Source organism: Passer domesticus, chromosome Z (genome assembly GCF_036417665.1).
Source record: "Passer domesticus isolate bPasDom1 chromosome Z, bPasDom1.hap1, whole genome shotgun sequence".
Taxonomy (NCBI): Eukaryota; Metazoa; Chordata; class Aves; order Passeriformes; family Passeridae; genus Passer; species Passer domesticus.
In genome coordinates this window covers 74,406,689-74,424,260 of record NC_087512.1, presented here as the reverse complement: position 1 = coordinate 74,424,260, position 17,572 = coordinate 74,406,689, and the positions used below count along the sequence as shown (strand labels likewise).

General features: G+C 43.5%; 1 protein-coding gene across 2 annotated transcripts in view; it reads left to right on the top strand.

Moving 5' to 3' along the window:
- Window positions 1–14,735, top strand: part of NCBP1 (nuclear cap binding protein subunit 1) — a 28,789-nt gene extending 14,054 nt beyond the window's left edge. For both annotated transcript variants that reach the window (XM_064405198.1, XM_064405197.1), the window contains 8 exons: window positions 249–371; window positions 1,547–1,649; window positions 2,974–3,067; window positions 4,929–5,032; window positions 5,659–5,773; window positions 10,868–11,011; window positions 11,411–11,524; window positions 12,280–14,735. In XM_064405198.1, coding sequence (XP_064261268.1) covers window positions 249–371; window positions 1,547–1,649; window positions 2,974–3,067; window positions 4,929–5,032; window positions 5,659–5,773; window positions 10,868–11,011; window positions 11,411–11,524; window positions 12,280–12,393 — 911 coding nt within the window. In that variant the 3' untranslated portion in view covers window positions 12,394–14,735. The remainder of the gene's footprint in view (window positions 1–248; window positions 372–1,546; window positions 1,650–2,973; window positions 3,068–4,928; window positions 5,033–5,658; window positions 5,774–10,867; window positions 11,012–11,410; window positions 11,525–12,279) is intronic.
- The last annotated feature ends 2,837 nt before the right edge of the window (window positions 14,736–17,572 follow it).

Below are 17,572 nucleotides of genomic sequence, written 5' to 3'. Positions count from 1 at the left end.
ACCTGGTGGAAACTGAAATAGAACTTTAGTGAGGAACGTGATTGCCTGAGCTCAAGTCTGAAAGTTCTACTCCAAATTTTGAATTTAACATGAAGACCAGAAGATTTTGTGGCATATTGAGGTTGACAGTGATATTGGAAACACCAAGTTTTAGGTGTAGCTGGGAAGGGTACTTGTTTCTTTGCAAGGCAGACATGCTTACTTGCCTTTCCATAATTTTGACCTTTTTTTTTTTTGTTTTTGTTCAGGGTCTCTTCCTGGATATACTGTGGCACTCTGTTTAACAATTGCAATTAAAAATAAGGCCAGCAATGATGAAATCTTCAGCATTTTAAAAGATGTACCCAATCCAAACCAGGATGACGATGATGGTAAGATACAAGCTGCTAGGCTTTAACAAGCTGTCATTTATTCTGTGTGTAGACTGATCTGCCATGCTTTGGAGCTGAATGTGTTGGTTCACAGACCTGTATGCTTTTCCTTCTAGTAGTTGATTTCAATTTAGCACCACTGCTAGTTTGGTTTGGTTTTTTTTTGTAAACATCTTACATGCAGAGGCCTGCCAGTTTTTCGTGATAGAGATAGCCCAGTGCTTGAGGTGTGTTTTCTTGCAATTATTGACGGAATAAAATAATTTAACATCCCCTGTGCTTTCAGCTGCAGAGGGCAGTTCTGAAATTCAGTGTTTCTGCCCTAATAGCTTACCTCCCCTCAGGGCAGTCCCACAGCACCTTAGACAGACAGCCTGCTGGCTGGCATGTTCCGTGGATGAAAACTCACACTGGGACTACTCACATTCCTCTTGGCCTTGCAGCCACAGGCAGCACTCATTCCTAAAGCCTGAGTGTTTTATGGAATGAGGGGAGTGAGAGAGAGTTTAGAAGTGATCTAAACAATGGTGAATGTTTCATTTTTGTAGTATTTGCAGGGGTTCAGCTACACAGGCAGAGAGCAACCATGCTCTGCTCTTATTTTTTCCCTGGGATCCACTGTCATGTTTCCTAATTTGCTTTGGGCATTACCTACTAATTAATGCTCTTCCTTCTGCCTCTCTTCAGCTTCAGGAGGGCACCTGTCCCCATTCACCGTAGGTCCACCAGGCATGTACAGCACTATGGCTACTTTCTCCTATATCCTAAATGGCTGGCCTCTGTATGTTAATGATCCTTACCTTCCCCCCTCCTCACTCAGCCCCCATGTTTATGGCCTTCTCAGCCCTCATCTTGGTGCACAGCTGCAGTTTCCTTTGCTGACTTTCCTTTGCTGCCATCAGTGCTGTCACATGTTGGTGGGGTGGGGTGTCTCTGATACAATTCCATGTTGGTGAAGAAGCTTCCTGCACATCTTCTCCATGGCAAAATTGGAGTGGGAAACTGGATGTTCTGTGGGAGTCTTTACTAGCTCCTTGCCCAGCCCTGCAAAACTGTGTTGATGGAAATCTTGTGAAATGAGCTAAAACCATAAGTTATCTCTACAGCTGTATGAGCAGCTTACATGTTTTACTTGAAGTGTTTATTAGTTTCAACTAACTTCAAATAACTTGCAGGTGAAGGATTTACCTTCAACCCTCTGAAAATAGAAGTCTTTGTTCAGACTCTGCTCCATCTAGCCGCAAAGTCTTTTAGCCACTCCTTCAGCGCCCTGGCAAAGTAAGTATAATATGTGCATTATTTTGGGGCTCACAGAACAGTTTAATTCTGACAGTGAAATGCTTGATAAAAGAAATGGAATGCAAGCTTCAGCAGTGTTGCTACTCCACAAAGCAATATGACTAGAAGAGCTAATGACGTTGCTTACTGGAGGGATGGTAGTATAAATCCTGATTATACATATAGATGTATTATACCTCATGAATGGAATTAACAGAAATGTATGCATTGCACTCATGTGATTAAATGAGACAGGTTTGGAAAATTACTTCATTTGTGTATTGCTTATTTGCTGATTATGGCAAAGAAAAAGGGATTCTCCCTATATTTCAGTGACTGAGTAGCTGCCATCACAATATCTTATATTATGAATATGAATCTAGGACAATTATATTTGTATTTAAAAAAAAGGAAACGTCAAAGCAGTCTGCTGTTCATTTCTTCTGTCTACCAAAGCAGAGTAAAATGCATCCTAAAAGACTTTGGAGTTCGTCCCTTAAAGATATGCTGGAACTGCAAAGAATTTACTGCACCATTTTTTAGCAAAATTAGAATAACATTTTTAATCCTTAGTGTTTTGGAGTTGATTTTAAGTGGTTTTGTTACATGAAAAGTAGTCACATGCATCTTAATGAGTTATTTTTCTATCTGTCCCTAAAGATAGATAAAACAGCTACAAAAACATGCACCTGGAAGCTCCACAGAGGCAATATTGATAAGAAACTGCAGGTAGTAACCTGCAGTCAGGAGTAAAAGAGGCAGGGTGATTCAGATACTTAGACCATGGTATTTTCTCTGCTGCACAACAGTGGCAGCCAAGAGATCAAGAAGAGCCTCTTATGCTTTATAGTTATATTACAATAAGCTGGGCTATGAATGCAGTGTAGCAGTCAGAGTAACTGCTAAAATAGGTGCTTTTAGCAGCCTCTCCTTGGAAAAGAGGCACTTAGGATAAGTGTCTGAAGTTGCAGAAACACGTTAAGAGGAAGGTCTGAGGCTAAAAAGGCAGCAGATTTTGGTTCAGCTGTGTATAGATAAGCACATGAAGCAGAAAAGTGCCTCCTGCTTTTGAGAGCCTGAGAAATGTAGCCTTAGCTTCAGGAAGTAGGTTCACCACTAACATGTAAGTTGCTGTTAGGAGATGTCATGTCTTTGTAGACTGTTTTAGCTCAGGATCTTAATATTTTCCAGGGAATAGTTGTCTAAGAAATGCTGTAGATAGTCACATTATTATCTTTAGGCTGATCTAAACCACTTGCCTTATACCTGCTGCTATTTTGACCTGGTCCCTGCCTATCCACTGACTACTTACTTCTATTAAAAGGTTTCATGAAGTCTTCAAAACACTTGCTGAAAGTGATGAGGGGAAGCTTCATGTTCTGAGAGTTGTGTATGAAGTTTGGAAGAATCATCCACAGGTAAGAGGCTGGAATGTCAAAGATCTTTGAGTTTCAACTCACAGAGGTCATATATGTCTAAAAAGATGTGAAGTTTGTTTCCTGTCCTTTAAAAATAACTTGTCTAGTGTCATTCTAAGGAAAGCTTAGATTGTTTTTGTTGTTGCTATACTAAAATGAAGGCTGTGCCTCTCAGTTGCACCAGCCGTACTATACAAAGTGATGCCAGTGAGAACCAGGAGTATCCTGGGCATCTGCTACTAGACCTGTGGTCTATTCTCTAGTGGTAAAAAGGAGCACCTAGAAGATACCTATGCAAGCTGTTACCTCTCTTAGAAACGTCATAAAAGAAGGATTTAAAAAAAATTTAACTTATTACTCAGTTCACTGACCTTGAAAATGTGACATTTACAGTCTGACCTACTTTTTGCTGCCATTTAACTAGATCAGAGGAAATTTAATTACTGCTGTGTTATATCTGAATCAGCTTCCTCTTCATTCCCTTGTATCACAGCATTACCAAATTGAGATGGAGGTTTCAAACCCAGACTAAATAGTCATGTTAAATTTTTATTAATGAATCAAAATTCTTTAAAAAAAATTCAAGTGCAAAACTTAGGAAAGTCTACTGTTTGCTGTTCTACTTAATCATGGGACTTTTCTTCCCTTGCATTTACTGCAATTCCATGGTTTTTGCTTCTGAACCAGCACTTTTTTCTTATTCCCAAGTCCACAGCCACCTTGTTGCATGGAAGGAATGGTGCCTTCAGAGCAGGACACTTGTCCAGAGTCTGTTTTCAGGCTGTTCACCCTACTCTCATGTCTATGGGAACATCCTTTGGTTTGGTTCAGACCAACAATGGCTTAAAGCACTAATGAGCGGTCTGTGCTGCAGGTAGTGACTTAATAGCAGGAGTCACTAGTCCCTGGACTTAAAAGCAAGCTGGTGGGGGTGACTTCATAAAGAGAAACTTTAACATTAAGATTAAATATTTTCTCAAAATCCTAGATGTGTGTTTTTTGGAAGACCAGGCTAAGTAATCAGAAATCCTTCCTGGCAATGCAGAAAGACAAATAAAGCATAGGATACTATCCTGGGACTTGAAAGTTGAGTGCTGAGTCCTCTGTATGATTCATTCAGTTATTTTAATTTTCCTTCCTTAAAAGGAGCTTTGTTACACTTCCTCATTTGACAACGGGTGGTTGTAAGGATAAATACAGTGCAGGCTGTGGTTCTTAGATACTGTGGCATTCAATCACATGAGTAACTAAGATAAGCCCTTTTTCTGAACAGCTTGCATCTTCTTTGGTCAGTAACTCTTCATTGCAGTTGCCTGCTAGATGGCTTGCAAGTCCCTCAGAATCAGTGCCTGTAGCAAGTATGCCTTTCCACTGACTCCACGATGCATTCGTTCTGTCCTGAAGTCAGTGGGCCCTGCAGAGAAAAGCTTACTGTCACGTTTGAGGGCTGCTGCAGTTCAAGGAGAGTAGGCTAGCAGCAGCTCCTTCATTATGCTGATCTGACAGGTATATGTGCTCTGGTTGGAGTACTTTGATGTCAAATACTAGTGCTCGTGTCTCTCAAGGCCTCAGTTCCAACTGTGATTTTTGTATTTTTTACTTTTGTATGGGAGTATGTATGCTAGCAAGGAGTGATACTTTTGGAGGTAGGTATGGTTGTTAACCAAGTTGGAATGCTTTATGTAATTGATACAGATCCCCTCATTTGAAATGTTTTAAGCTAGACTACCCAGTTTGTTAAAGTATTCAAAATTACTCAGTAGTACCACTGATGTAGAGTTGCATCAAATAGTCTCTGGTTTTATCTGAGGATGGAATATTTTACACAGATTTTGTTTGTATTGTCTTTCACAAAATACAGATGATTGCGGTGCTCGTGGACAAGATGATTCGGACACAAATTGTTGACTGTGCTGCAGTAGCAAACTGGATCTTTTCTTCAGAGCTGGCACATGATTTTACCAGGTAACAAGAACTTGGTTTGGGTTGTTGTTTGTCTTTAATTTGCTATTTTAACTTGCCAGTACATAATTCAGTCTTTGAAAACTCAGTAGTGGAGTAAGGTACAATTGGGCTTTTGCCCTTTGTACAAAAAGTACAAAAAAATACATACTTAAACACTTTTCTTTCTGAGTTGGTGTAGGAATATTGGTGTGACAGTGCAGGATTGCTGCTAGCATGTCATTTTGCGAGTAGTGTCTAAACCTGCTGAAGTGGAGCTGTTCCTAAACAGCCCTTGGGGGTGGTATGTAACTTGTACCACCACTGGTGCATTGGCATATTGAGATCAGAAGGATTGCTCAATCTGAGGAGTCAAGTTTGGTGTTAATACTCTTGCAGTGTATATATGAAATAAAATTCTGACTCTGAAGTGTACTGCAACAAATAGGCAAGAACTGATTGTTAAGAATTCTTGTTACAAGTGTGCTTTCCTGTATGCTGAGTGTTCGTTCACTCTGGTAGATGGCTCCTTGAATGATACATAGATTTTTTAATTCTCCAATTTATATTTCTCTGGTAAGAAACGACATTTAGTTTCCTATTTTCAAATAGTGTGTAATGTGGTGTTTTGAGCTGTGTGTCTTTCCTAGGTTTTATATCTGGGAGATCTTGCATTCCACAATTCGTAAGATGAATAAGCATGTCCTGAAGATTCACAAAGAACTGGAGGAGACCAAAGCAAGATTGGCCAGGCAGCACAAAAGAGTGAGTAATTTGTTTATAGATTTTGAACCAGGTTATATAAGCCTGCATGCTGATGTACAGACACACAGTTGGTTTTGGGAAGGACTGAATACATATGATTGTTCAGGAATGCAGAGGTGTGGTCAGCTGTAGCACTGACACATCAAAAATCAGATACATGTTCTTGGTCCCAGCTGTAATTTAAGAATTTAGTAGAATCTTTTAAAGGAATGCATATGTATTTGGTCTGTTCAAGTTCTCTCTCACAAGTTTCTCTTGCAATATGAACATATCTACCACTTGCCTTCTAGTCTGGATTCCAATTACCTTATTAGAGAACAGTAAGAACAGTTACAAATTATTCATAGTAAGTTCCGTTAAAGAGTGCTCTTGTGGCTTCCATGCAGAAGTGCACAGAAACAGCTATTTGCAATTGAGAAGTTGGCTGTTACTGTTCTTCTGATGGATGCTGCTGGATTCTGACACTGGCATGGCACTTCCTTCTTCCAGCTTATTTTCCTGAATACAATTGCATGATCTTGCATTATTAAATACAGCAAACTGTATGAGGAGGCAGCTGCTGTTGGTTTCTGTTGTCTCAAGTGGGCCAGTAAAATGGAGTGAGTGTCTTAATCTGTGGCAGCTGGGAAAGATAGGGCCCGAGGAAGCTTGGCTGAATGCAGTACTTAGTTATGACAGAATTAAGTCGGTTCATAAATATGCTGAATTGCAGAAAGCGAGAGAATTTCTGTGTTTCTTTGAGGTCTGTGTGTTTACCTGCATCAACTTAGCTAGCTCCAAAATTTTGAATGAGGTTAGTGTCAAAATGTGACACAGAGCTTGCTGATGTTTATTGAAGAAAGCTCCTCAAGTCAGTCATTTGTCCAGAAGCTTCTGTTGAGAGATCCCTAATAACTCTCGGCTTGCCAGTGTTGGTTCGTCCCAACCCCTTCATCTTGTTTCCCTCACTCACAGCAAAAGCCATCCTGGTTGCCTCCACAGTCTACATTGATGAACAGTTAATAAATGCCTGTGATTATGGAAGACTTAGGTGCAGTCATTGATCTTACTGTGAAGCAAAGAGCTTTTCTGGCATCTCTAAATATACCAGTGTTTTAATTGCTGTCCTTGTCTCTTGCTGAAACTCTTTATTACTTAGTACTTTAAATGAGTAGTGTGCCAGGAAGAGACATTTGTATGCAGCAGTGAGTAGTTCTGCAGGCTGTTGCTCTGCTGCATGACCATTCCTTTTAGAGGAAGTATGCCATCAAGTTTTGATTTCCCCAGCATGAAGGGTGTTCCCTTACCATGGAATGAGTCCAATGCTTGTATGCTTTATCTTGGTCCTCAAGTGCTTTGAGTTCAGAAAACCTCTGTAGATGGGAAAAAGGCAAGTTCCTATAGAGGGAATAAAATTAAATTCTCACTTGCTCTGGTAAGTTTTAATTTTTTATACTGATTCAGAGCTATACCTGTCTTGTGAACTTCATTTCCTATGCTGTAGGTGAGTTAACACATTTATCCAAAGGTACACATGCTTCTTTTACAGATATCTAAAGTTTCAAGCTAGTAATTTATGCATGTCTTTGCACAGAAACAACTATATTATACTAAAGCATTGTCTTGTGTTTGAATTTGCCATAATCCATCAGACCCTCTCTTTCCTCCTATATGCCTTGTAGTCTTGTTTAAGACTTAGTCACCTGAGCTGGTTCTTAGGTGTGTTTTGTGGGTGGTGGTAGTGTTGTGTTGTTTTTGATGCAGTGAAGCATGCCATATTCCTAGTTGGTAGATCAGTTTCTGTGCTAACCCTTTTTGTCTTGAGAGTAGCTTTTTGATGATGAATATGGGGAGTCCCCACTACAAAACACTGGCTCCAGTCTTCAGCCTTCCTGCTGTGCTAACTAGCTAGGTTCATTTGAGTTCTTGCACCAAGTGCAGGAGGGGATTTGCACCAGGTGCATTATTTTTTAAAGCCCTGAGATTTCAGAACTCTTTATTTAATTAATTCCCTGTCTTGTTGCAATAGATACAATTTGAAAATATCTATGCCAGATTTTTTTTAAATACAAAGTTGTCCCTTACCATGTAATGATAAAGTTAGCAGGCATATTACCTTTCACTGTATTTCCCTTAAATAAACCATGAAATCATAGAATGACTTGGGTTGGAAGGGACCTCGGAGATCACCTAGATTTAAGCCCTTGCCATGAGCAGGGATACCTTCCACTAGACCACCTTGCTCAGAGCTCCATCCAGTCTGGCCTTGAACAATCCCAAGAAAGGGGCATTCTCAGCTTCTCTGGGCAAGCTGTTCCAGTGCCTCACCAGTCTCACAGTAAAGAATTTCTTCCCTACTTCTTATCTAAACCTGATGCCTTTCAGTTTAAGGGCATTCATCCTTTTCTACCCCTACATGCTCTTGTCATTAGTCCCTCTTTCTTGGAGGCTCCCTTCAGATCCTGGAAGGCTGCAATTAGATCACCTCAGAGCCTGCTCTGCTCCAGGCTGAACAAACCCAATTCTTGTGGCCTTTCCCTCATAAGAGAGATGCTTCATCCCTCTGATCATGTTGATGTCCCTCCTCTGGACTCACTCCAACAGCTCCATGTCCTCCCTGTGCTGGGTGCAGGTTCCAGGTGGGCTCTCAGCAGAGCAGAGGGGCAGAATCCCCTCCCTCCCCTGCTGCCCACGCTGCTTTGGATGCAGCCCAGGACATGTTTGGCTTTCTGGGCTGGGAGTGCCCATGGCTGGGTCATGTCCAGCCTGTCACCCACAGCACCCCAAGTTCTTCTCTCAGGGCTGCTCTCCATCTGTTCATCCCCAGCCTGTGCTGGCACTGGGGGTTGTCCTGACCCAGGTGCAGCACCTTGAACTTGGCCTTGTTAAACCTCATGGGATTCCTGTGGGCCCCATCTTGAGCTTGTCCTGGTCCCTCTGGATGGCATCTTGTCCTTCAGAAGTGTCAGCAGCACCACTCAGTTTGGGGTCATCTGCAAACTTGGTAAGGGTACTGCTTTGTCTGTCATTAATCAAGAAAACACCAGTCCCAGTACAGACCCCTGGGTGACACCACTGGTCGCTGATGACCCACTGACTGGGACTCAGATTTGTTGACCACTACCCTCTGGATGCCACTGATTTCTTATCCATTTAACAGTTCACCCATTAAATCCATCTCCCTCCAATTTAGAGGGAAGGATGTTGTGGGGAACCATGTTAAAGGCCTGATAAATGACATCTGCTACCCTTCCCTTGCCCACAAGTGGAGTCACTCCATCACAGAAGGCCTGCAGGTTGGTCAGGCAGGACTTGCCCTTGGTAAAGCCATGCTGGCTGTCCCAAATCACCTCCCTGTCCTCCATGTGCCTTAGTACAGCTTCCAGCAGGATCTGTTCCATGATCTTCCCAGGCACAGAGGCGATGCTCACAGGTCACTTGTTCCAGGAGTCCTCCTTTCTACCTTTTTAAAGATGAGTACAATGTTCTCCCTTTTCCAGTCACCTGGGATTTTCCCTCACAGCCACAACTTTTCAAATGTCATGGAGAGTGGTTTGGCAACTACATTTCTGGTTGCCTCAGGACTCTAGGATGTATCTCATTGGCTCCCATAGACTTTTAGGTTCTTCAGGTGCCATTAACCTGATTTTTACTTAGTGTGGGAGAGACTCTCCTGGTCCCCATCCTGTTTTTCCACTCAAGAGATGTGGGAAGAGGGGTTACCATTGAAGATGGCAGCAAAAGAAGTTCTTCTGAAGAAGCTTGGGTTCCTCAGCCTTCACCTCATTTGCTGCTACCAGCATACCAGCATTTTCTATCAGGGCACACACCTTTGACTTCCCTTTTCTGGCTGGCATGCCTTCCTGTTATTCCTTGTATCCCTTGCCAGTTAATTCAGATTCAGTTCCAGCTTTGCCTTGGCCTTTCCCACCCCACCCCTACCATGCTCTTCCCAGGTTGCATGTCCTTGCTGCCACTGCTTCTGGATTTGCTTCTTTCCTTTTAGTCTGACCAGCAGTGACCTGCTGAGCCATGTCAGTCTCCTGTCTTCCTCGTCTGATTCCTTGCTCCTGGGAATTGCAAGCTCTTGCTCTTGTGGAGATGTGACAGCTCTGTTCCTCTCCTTTGTTCCTGAGAGTAGTCTCCCAGGCAATCTCATTGACTATGTCCCTGAAAAGCTGAAAGTCTGCTTTCACAAAGTTCAGGGGCCTCTCTTGACCCCTTTCCTGACCTATATCCCTCAGGACAGCGAATTCCACCAAGGCATGATCACTGCCTCCCAGGCTGCCTCCTACCTTGACATTCCCCATTAGCCCCCATGTGCTGGTGACCAACAGATCCAAGTGGCACCTCTGCTGTTGTAGAGCTCTCTTCTTCCTGGGTCAGGAGTTTATCCTCCATGCATTCCAGCAATCTCAAGGATTACCTACGGCTACTTTTCCAGGGTGTGCAGGGTGGTTGAAGTCCCCCAGCAGCACCGGAGCCTCCTGCACCCGGGTCAGGGAGGCTCCGTCAGCGGGCTCTGCTTGGTCGGGAGCCGGTCACAGGCACCAAAGGCTCCCTGTGCTGCCTCGGCTGGGATTGTTACCCACCAGCTTTACCCTTGCTCATGGCTGCTCTTCAGACACTCTTCACACTCAATCCACCCTTGATGGGCAATCCTCTGTGTCGCTTTCTTCCCATGTCCCTTCTGAACATCCTGTGGCCATTGTTAGTCACACTCCAGTCATGGGATCCATCCCACCGAGTTTCAGGAGTGACAGCAAGGCCATAACTGTCCAGCAGCACGGTGGCTTCCAACTCCTCCTGTTTGTTGCCCATACTGCATGCCCTGGTGTAGGGGCACCTCAGCTGGGCTGTCAGCCACAGCACCTTCCTGGAGGAAAACACCTTAATTCTGGTAAATCTTTATGCTTGCACTAGTTTCTCTGAAATCTTGGTAATTTTTTTTCAGGGCTTTCCCATATTAACATTTTTCCTTCCAAATTTTTATCCAGAATTGTGTGCTGCTCTTCAGTTATTCTGCAGACCTTTCCACACGTAGAACTGGAGGGTATTAATGGTATCCACACCTGCCAGATTACTGGCTAAGTCCTGTGTTGTTGTCATTTACAGCGAGACAGTGATGATGACGATGATGATGATGACCGAAGCACTGATCGGGAAGATGGACCACTGGAAGAGCAGATAGAGCGCTTGCAGGAAAAAGTAGAGTCAGCCCAGAGTGAGCAGAAGAACCTCTTCCTTGTTATATTCCAGGTAATGATGGTCAAAGTCTCTTCTCAGTTTAGATTTTGAAGTTACTTGATTTATAAGCTTTCAGCATCACTACTATCTTGGGCACTTTCTTGGAATAAGAATATGGGAAGGGGTTGATGACTTTACTATGGGTTAGAGTCAGTCCAGATCATCCTTCTGCAAAGACTGGTTTGGAGCAGGATCTGATGAGTTTCAAGTGCTTAGGAGGAGTTCTGCTAGCACACAAATTTCCTGAACAACCAGAAGGTAACTGGTTTATTTTCATACTAAATTCAGTATTTGCCAAGCAAAATAATTATTCTCACGGTGCTGTTCAAAGCTTCTGACACCTCTTGCCTTAGGTTAGGATTCTTCTTTAGTTGGATGAGACTGAGTAAGTTTGTGTTTCTCTCTTTGCAGCGTTTCATTATGTTGTTAACGGAGCACTTAGTGCGCTGCGAGACTGGTGGAATTGATGTATTTACTCCTTGGTACAAGAGCTGTATAGAGAGGTTGCAGCAGATCTTCCTGCAGGTAAGTGTCTTTTCTCAGTTTGGAAGGGTGTTGGTGGGGCCATGCTTAATTGGGAAAGCTCGTTTGATGGAGGGCTGAGGCTCCACAAGAGTAGCAGTAGGTGGCAGCAGCACATTTTCCCCAGAGGTTGGTGTGGGGCTCGGTCACAACTCTCTGGCTCTGGCCAAATCTGTGCCGCAGACTGGTGGAGTGACTGATCCTGAGTGGACAACTTCATCGCTGTAAACGTAGCACAAAGATATTTCAAGATGTGGTTATGAATTTCACTGATTTCCACTTAACTGTGTGTTTTTAGTAAGGGCAGTGTTGTGCACAAGAATGCTAAAATAGACATGTTTTAAATAAGTGAATTAAAAAAATTGCAGGATTCCTTTTAGTGAGGTGTGTAAATATCTATTAAATATGATTTTTGAATATTTGCCTCTGTACTAAATCAGTTAATGCAATGAATAAGCACAGGTGGCTGGATGAAAGTGATTAGTTACAGGACATTTTACCTGTGTGACCACAAGATGTGTTGAAGAATGGAAGCACAAAGCAAGATTTCAGCACAGGCTTCGTTCTTGCAGGCAGCACTGCCTCTACATCATGCTTTTCTTATCCATTGCTGCTGTGTTGTGGAAATTAGATGTGCTAAACAATTCAGATAAGAACATTTGTGGTTCTTACATATCTTGACTTCTCTGCCTATTCAGATATAAATGTAAAAACAGTAAACATATGTGGTTTGTCTTTGTTTTTTTTTTATCTGCCAGCACCACCAGATAATCCAGCAGTACATGGTGACGCTAGAGAACCTCCTGTTTACAGCTGAACTGGACCACCACATTCTGGCTGTGTTTCAGCAGTTCTGTGCTCTGCAGGCCTGAGGGATCATCCGTGGACAGAGTCTTGTCTGCAGGACTTTAGTGAAATTTAATTTTTTTTTAATGGCAAAACTTAACATGGGGATGGAAGAATTTTTTTTACTAAAACTGGCTTTCGTGTGCTCCTATATAAAAAACAATAGAGTGTTCTAAAAAAAACAAACTGTGTAAGCATTGTAAGCCTTAAAAGTTATGACTAATAGGGGATATTTGTGAAGTAAAGTATTAATTCTTTTTGTTTTTTAATTTAGTTTGATCTTCTCTTCATGATAGTTATTTTATTTCTCCCCTCTTGCCTATATAAGAAAATCAGGCACACTCCTTCCCCCAAGAATATTCCTAACCTCACAAGAAAAAAAGCCAACCCCAAGCAATTGAATTTGTTACCTCTGCTTGTCCCTTAAATCAAATTAATTGCAGAAATGAGGAACAATTAGTAGTGTTTTGTGAGTATGAAAGGGGATGCACCTTCTCAGTGAGCAGTGGGATAAGTTCTCTAGTATATGACATAGGAAAACTGTCTTTGGGCATGTGAAACACGTTTTTGAAGTAGCATAGAGCATACAAATTTGGTTTATTACCAAGCCAGATAGATTTTCACAGTTTAAAAGAACATATAGTACAATTGATATATGTTTTTTAAATGTATTGTCTAGTGTCTTATTACAATATCTATAAACAGTCAGTAGAGAAACTTCATGGACCACTTGTGAAAAATGCAATTCTTTTTGCATTGTGGTCAAGAAATCATGAACTGCTCTCAGTAGCAGTCTTCACTGATAAATAGAGACAGTTAGCAAGGGTTGGTGTGGAACAAACTTCTGACTTCCATGCTGCAAGCCTTACCTGGGTGTTGGGAGCTCCAACTCCCCAGATGCCCCAGACAGTTCTGAGCTTGTTTTTTTTTCTTTCAGCCTGTAACTGAAAGAAAAAAAATTGTGCTGGGCTGGACAGATGTCAGAAATCTTTCTGTTAGTGACAGTGGATGAACCAAGTGCTCTCACCTCATCTGGCTTGGCAACAACTGTTGCATCTGCTACGCTTCCGTGGCTTTAAAACGTGACAGCAGCACGTTGCTCCCATGTCGTCAGGAAGTGTTTTAATGCCGAATTAAGTGATACATTACAGGAGGCATAGACTGAGAACACAACTGAAAATAGAGCAGGCTTAGTTTTGAGTTAGGCCAGTAACATGAGGTACATAAGAGCCAAACCAGAATGTTCTGTACCACAGTGAGCAGTGGTGAACAGCAGAGATGCTGCCTTAGGTGCTCAGGTCCGTCAGCATGCAGGGGGCTTCCAAGCTGTTTATGGTCTCTTCATTTTGCAGGAGAATGTTTTAAATTTCATACCCAGTGCTGTTTAGTTTTAGATTAGGAAATTACGTGCTTTGAGTACTTTTGTTCCTGTACAAATTATTTTTTTTTAGGTATTATACCTAGAAATGCATTTAATCTGTATGTTGACCAATGACCTCCTGAATAAGCAAGGAAGGTAAAAATTGAACATTTTGCTTTGACTGTTCATCTGATTTTTGTGTGTGGCCTGTAGCAACCCTGTATATCCTCATAGACTTAGATCTGTTACTTCTACTTTTTCTGCTTGCCCTTTCTGACTTTACTGATTTCCCCCCCACACCCCCTCCCCCGCCATTCTTTCAGGGTGTATTGTTATTTGTTGTAAATTTGCTTTATGCAAGGATTTTGTCAGTCATGCACGGACTTATGCTTCAGATATTTCTCTGTTAATGTTCTTAAGTAATCAAATAGGGTTTCTTGTTGGTTTTTATTTTTAGGAAGCATTTAATACTTTAAAGGTTTTAATTGGACTTTAATAGTTTTTTCACTGGCTTGGGTCAGTATCGGTTCTGATATTAACTAATGGGTGAGGGTTCTGACTATAAATGTGACTTCTGTAAAACTGGTAATGCAGTTAGAACTTGCAAACCTGTAACTTTCTTTGAGCCTTGACGAATACTGATGCTGGGGATACAGTTGCAAATGCTTGAGTGTAATCCTGTGTTTTAAAGCCAAATAGCAATGTCTTTCAAAATTGATTTGACTTCCAATCATGCCAAGCTTTGAGCATGGGCTTTGATTGCATTTCTTGAGTCTGTTGGACACCTTCACCTTCTTTTAGGTTTAATGGTGTACACCGGACTTGACTGGGAAATTTGCTGCATCTGTAGGAAAGAGTGAAATGCTTATGTAGTGATACCAGCAGCTAACTGGAGAAACTTGGAACTGCTGAAATATGAAGTGGTGGATAGTGTAAAGATGCTGTAGAAATGTGGTGTGGTTGGAAGAAAATGCACACATAAAGACAAAAATAAATGAAGGTGAAGCAGGTTGCTGCTGAGAGTGTTTGTCCAGTCTCTTTGGGAGACACTGAAGCAAAGTAGTCATGCTGGGTTATGCTGGTGTTAAGTGAAGAGGGGTGTGAAACAGTTTTGTTTCCCAGTGCTGGTACCCTGACTTAACATACAAGCCTTCACCTCCTTACACTACAGCTGGTCTAACACGCTCCCCTACCTGCAGCCAGGTAGGGGCTTGTGATGCAAGCATATGTGCTGCTAGGTGCATGGAGGTGCTGATGGATGTAGAAGTTCTCCCTCTCCCTTGCCACCTCTTGCCCTCTGGAAAAGGGAAGTGCTGCTGCAGGAGGTCAGGAGGGTGTGGGCTGGTGGTGCTTGCTGTGGGGTGGGGCAGATGCTGCAGCACATCCACACAAGGGCAGTGGTCAGTGACCACCCCCATCTGCCCCAGAGAGGCATTTAAGAACCCAAGAACTGGGTTGTGAAACCATGACAAGGAGGACTACCTCCAAAAGCCCTCCTGGGACCTGCCTGCCTCTTCTAGCTAAGTCCCCATGCCACCTTCTTAGGTCTTGTAAGGCCTTAAATCCTTCTCTGCTTGGTGGGCAGGCAGGTTACTGCATAGCTGCAGAGGAGAACATTGGAAAAGTGAAGACCTATTATTGGAAGCATCATGTGCCCTTCCCAGGCATCTTGTCTCCTCTAACAAAACCACAGAGTCAATTAGGTTGGAAAAGCTCTCTGAGGTCATCAAATCCAACCTATGACTGCACATCACCATGTCAACTAAATCATGGCATGGCCCTGTCCAGTCTTTCCTTGAATACCTCCAGGTATGGTTAACTCTACCACCTCCCTGGGAAGCCCCTTCCAATGTCCAGTCACCCCTTCTGTAAAGAAATATTGCTAATGTCTGACATAAACCTCCCCTGGTGCAGCTTGAGGCCACATATCCTCTTGTACTATCACTGGTTGCCTGGAAGAAGAGACAGACCCCACCTGGCTACAGCCCCCTTTCAGAGAGTTGCAGAAGGTAAGGTCACCTCTGAGCCTCCTTTTCTCCAGGCTGAACAAGCCCTGTTCTCTCAGCAGCTCCTGGGCTCTTCACCAGCTCCATCATCTCTGGGCTCACCCCAGGACCCTCAATGTTCTTCCTGAATTGGGACCCCAAATAGGACACAAATCTCAAGGTTTGGTATCAGCAGTGCCAGGCTGATCACACTATTGCTGATACAGGCCAGGATGCCATTGGCCTTGGACACCTGGCACACACCCAGATGGATGCTGGCCAGCACACGTAGGCTCTTTTCTGCTGGGGCTCTTTCCAGTCACCCTGCCCCAACCTGCACAGGGTTGTGAGCCACCCTGACACTTGGCCTTATTGAACCTCACACCTTGGGCCTTGGCCCATTGAGGCAGCCTGTCCAGATCCCTCTGCAGAGCCTTCCTGCCCTCCAGCAGGTCAACACTCCACACAGTTTGCTGTTATCAGTGAATTGTGCTGAGTACAGTTGATCTCATACAGATCATCAGTAAAGATTTTAAACAGGATTGGGCCAAATACTGATTCCTGAGGGACACCACTGGTGACCAGCCCCCAGCTGGATGTGACACCATTCACCTCCACCCTCTGACTGTGCAGCCAGTTCCTAAGCCAGCAAAGAGTGCTCCTGTCCAAGCCGTGGGCTGCCAGCTTTTCCAGGAGTGTGCTGTGGGAGATGGTGTCAAAGGCTTTGCTGAACTCCAGGTAGACAACATCCACAGCCTTCCCCTCACCCTCTGGGGAGGTCACCTGGTCATGAAAGGAGATCAGGTTGGTCAGGCAGGACCCACCTTTCCCAAAACTATGTTGGCTGGGCTCAATCCCCTGGTTTTCCTGCATGTGCTGTATGATCACACTCAAGATGATCTATTTCATCCCACTACAGAGGCTGACAGGCCTGTAGCTCCCCAGATCCTCCTTCCATCACTTCTTATAGATGAGCATCACACTGGCCAACCCAGAGCTCCCCGGTTATCCAGGACTGATGACAAATGATGCAGAGCAGCTTAGTGAGCTCTCCTGCCAGCTCCCTCAGTGCCTGTGGGTGAATCCCATCTGGCCCCAAGGACTTGGGTCTAATGGCTCACTAAGAGGTCACTAACTACTTCCTCCTGGATTACAGGAGGTCAGTGCTGCGCCCTGTCCCTGTGTACCAGCCCAGGGTCTGGTTGCTCTAAGGATAACTGGTCTTTTTGTTAAAGAAAGAAGAACCCAAGTACTTAAACCTTTTCCTTATCCTTAATGGCAATGTCCCCCCACGCCTCCAATAACTAATGGAGAGTCTCCTAGACCCTCCTTTTGATGTTAAAGTATTTATAAAAACACTATATTTCACAGTGGTAGCCAGATTGAGTTCCAGCTGAGCGGAGATCTTTCTCATTTTCTCTCTACATGACCTACCATCATCCTTGTACTCTCCTTGAGTTGTTTGCCCCTTCTTTCAAGGGTCATAACCTCTTTTCCCTGAGTTACAGCAGAAGCATCCTGTTCAGCCAGGAGCAACAGGAAGACCAGGCTGTGGTCTTCCTCTGGCACATAGGGACAGTCTGCTTCTCCACCTTTCAAGATTTCCTCTTTAAAGCATGGCCAGTCATCATGGGACCCCTTTGTTACTAAGGATTGTATCCCCAGGGACTCTCTGAACCAGTATTCAGAGAATAGGCCAAGGCCCACCCTCCAGAAACCCAAGGCAGAGGTTTTGTCGAGCCTGTTCCTTACTTACCAAGGGTTAAAAACTATCATTTCACTGTGCCCAAGACGGCCTCCAACCACATCTCCCACCAGCCCTTCTCTGTTCACAAACAGCAGATCTACAAGGCCATTGCC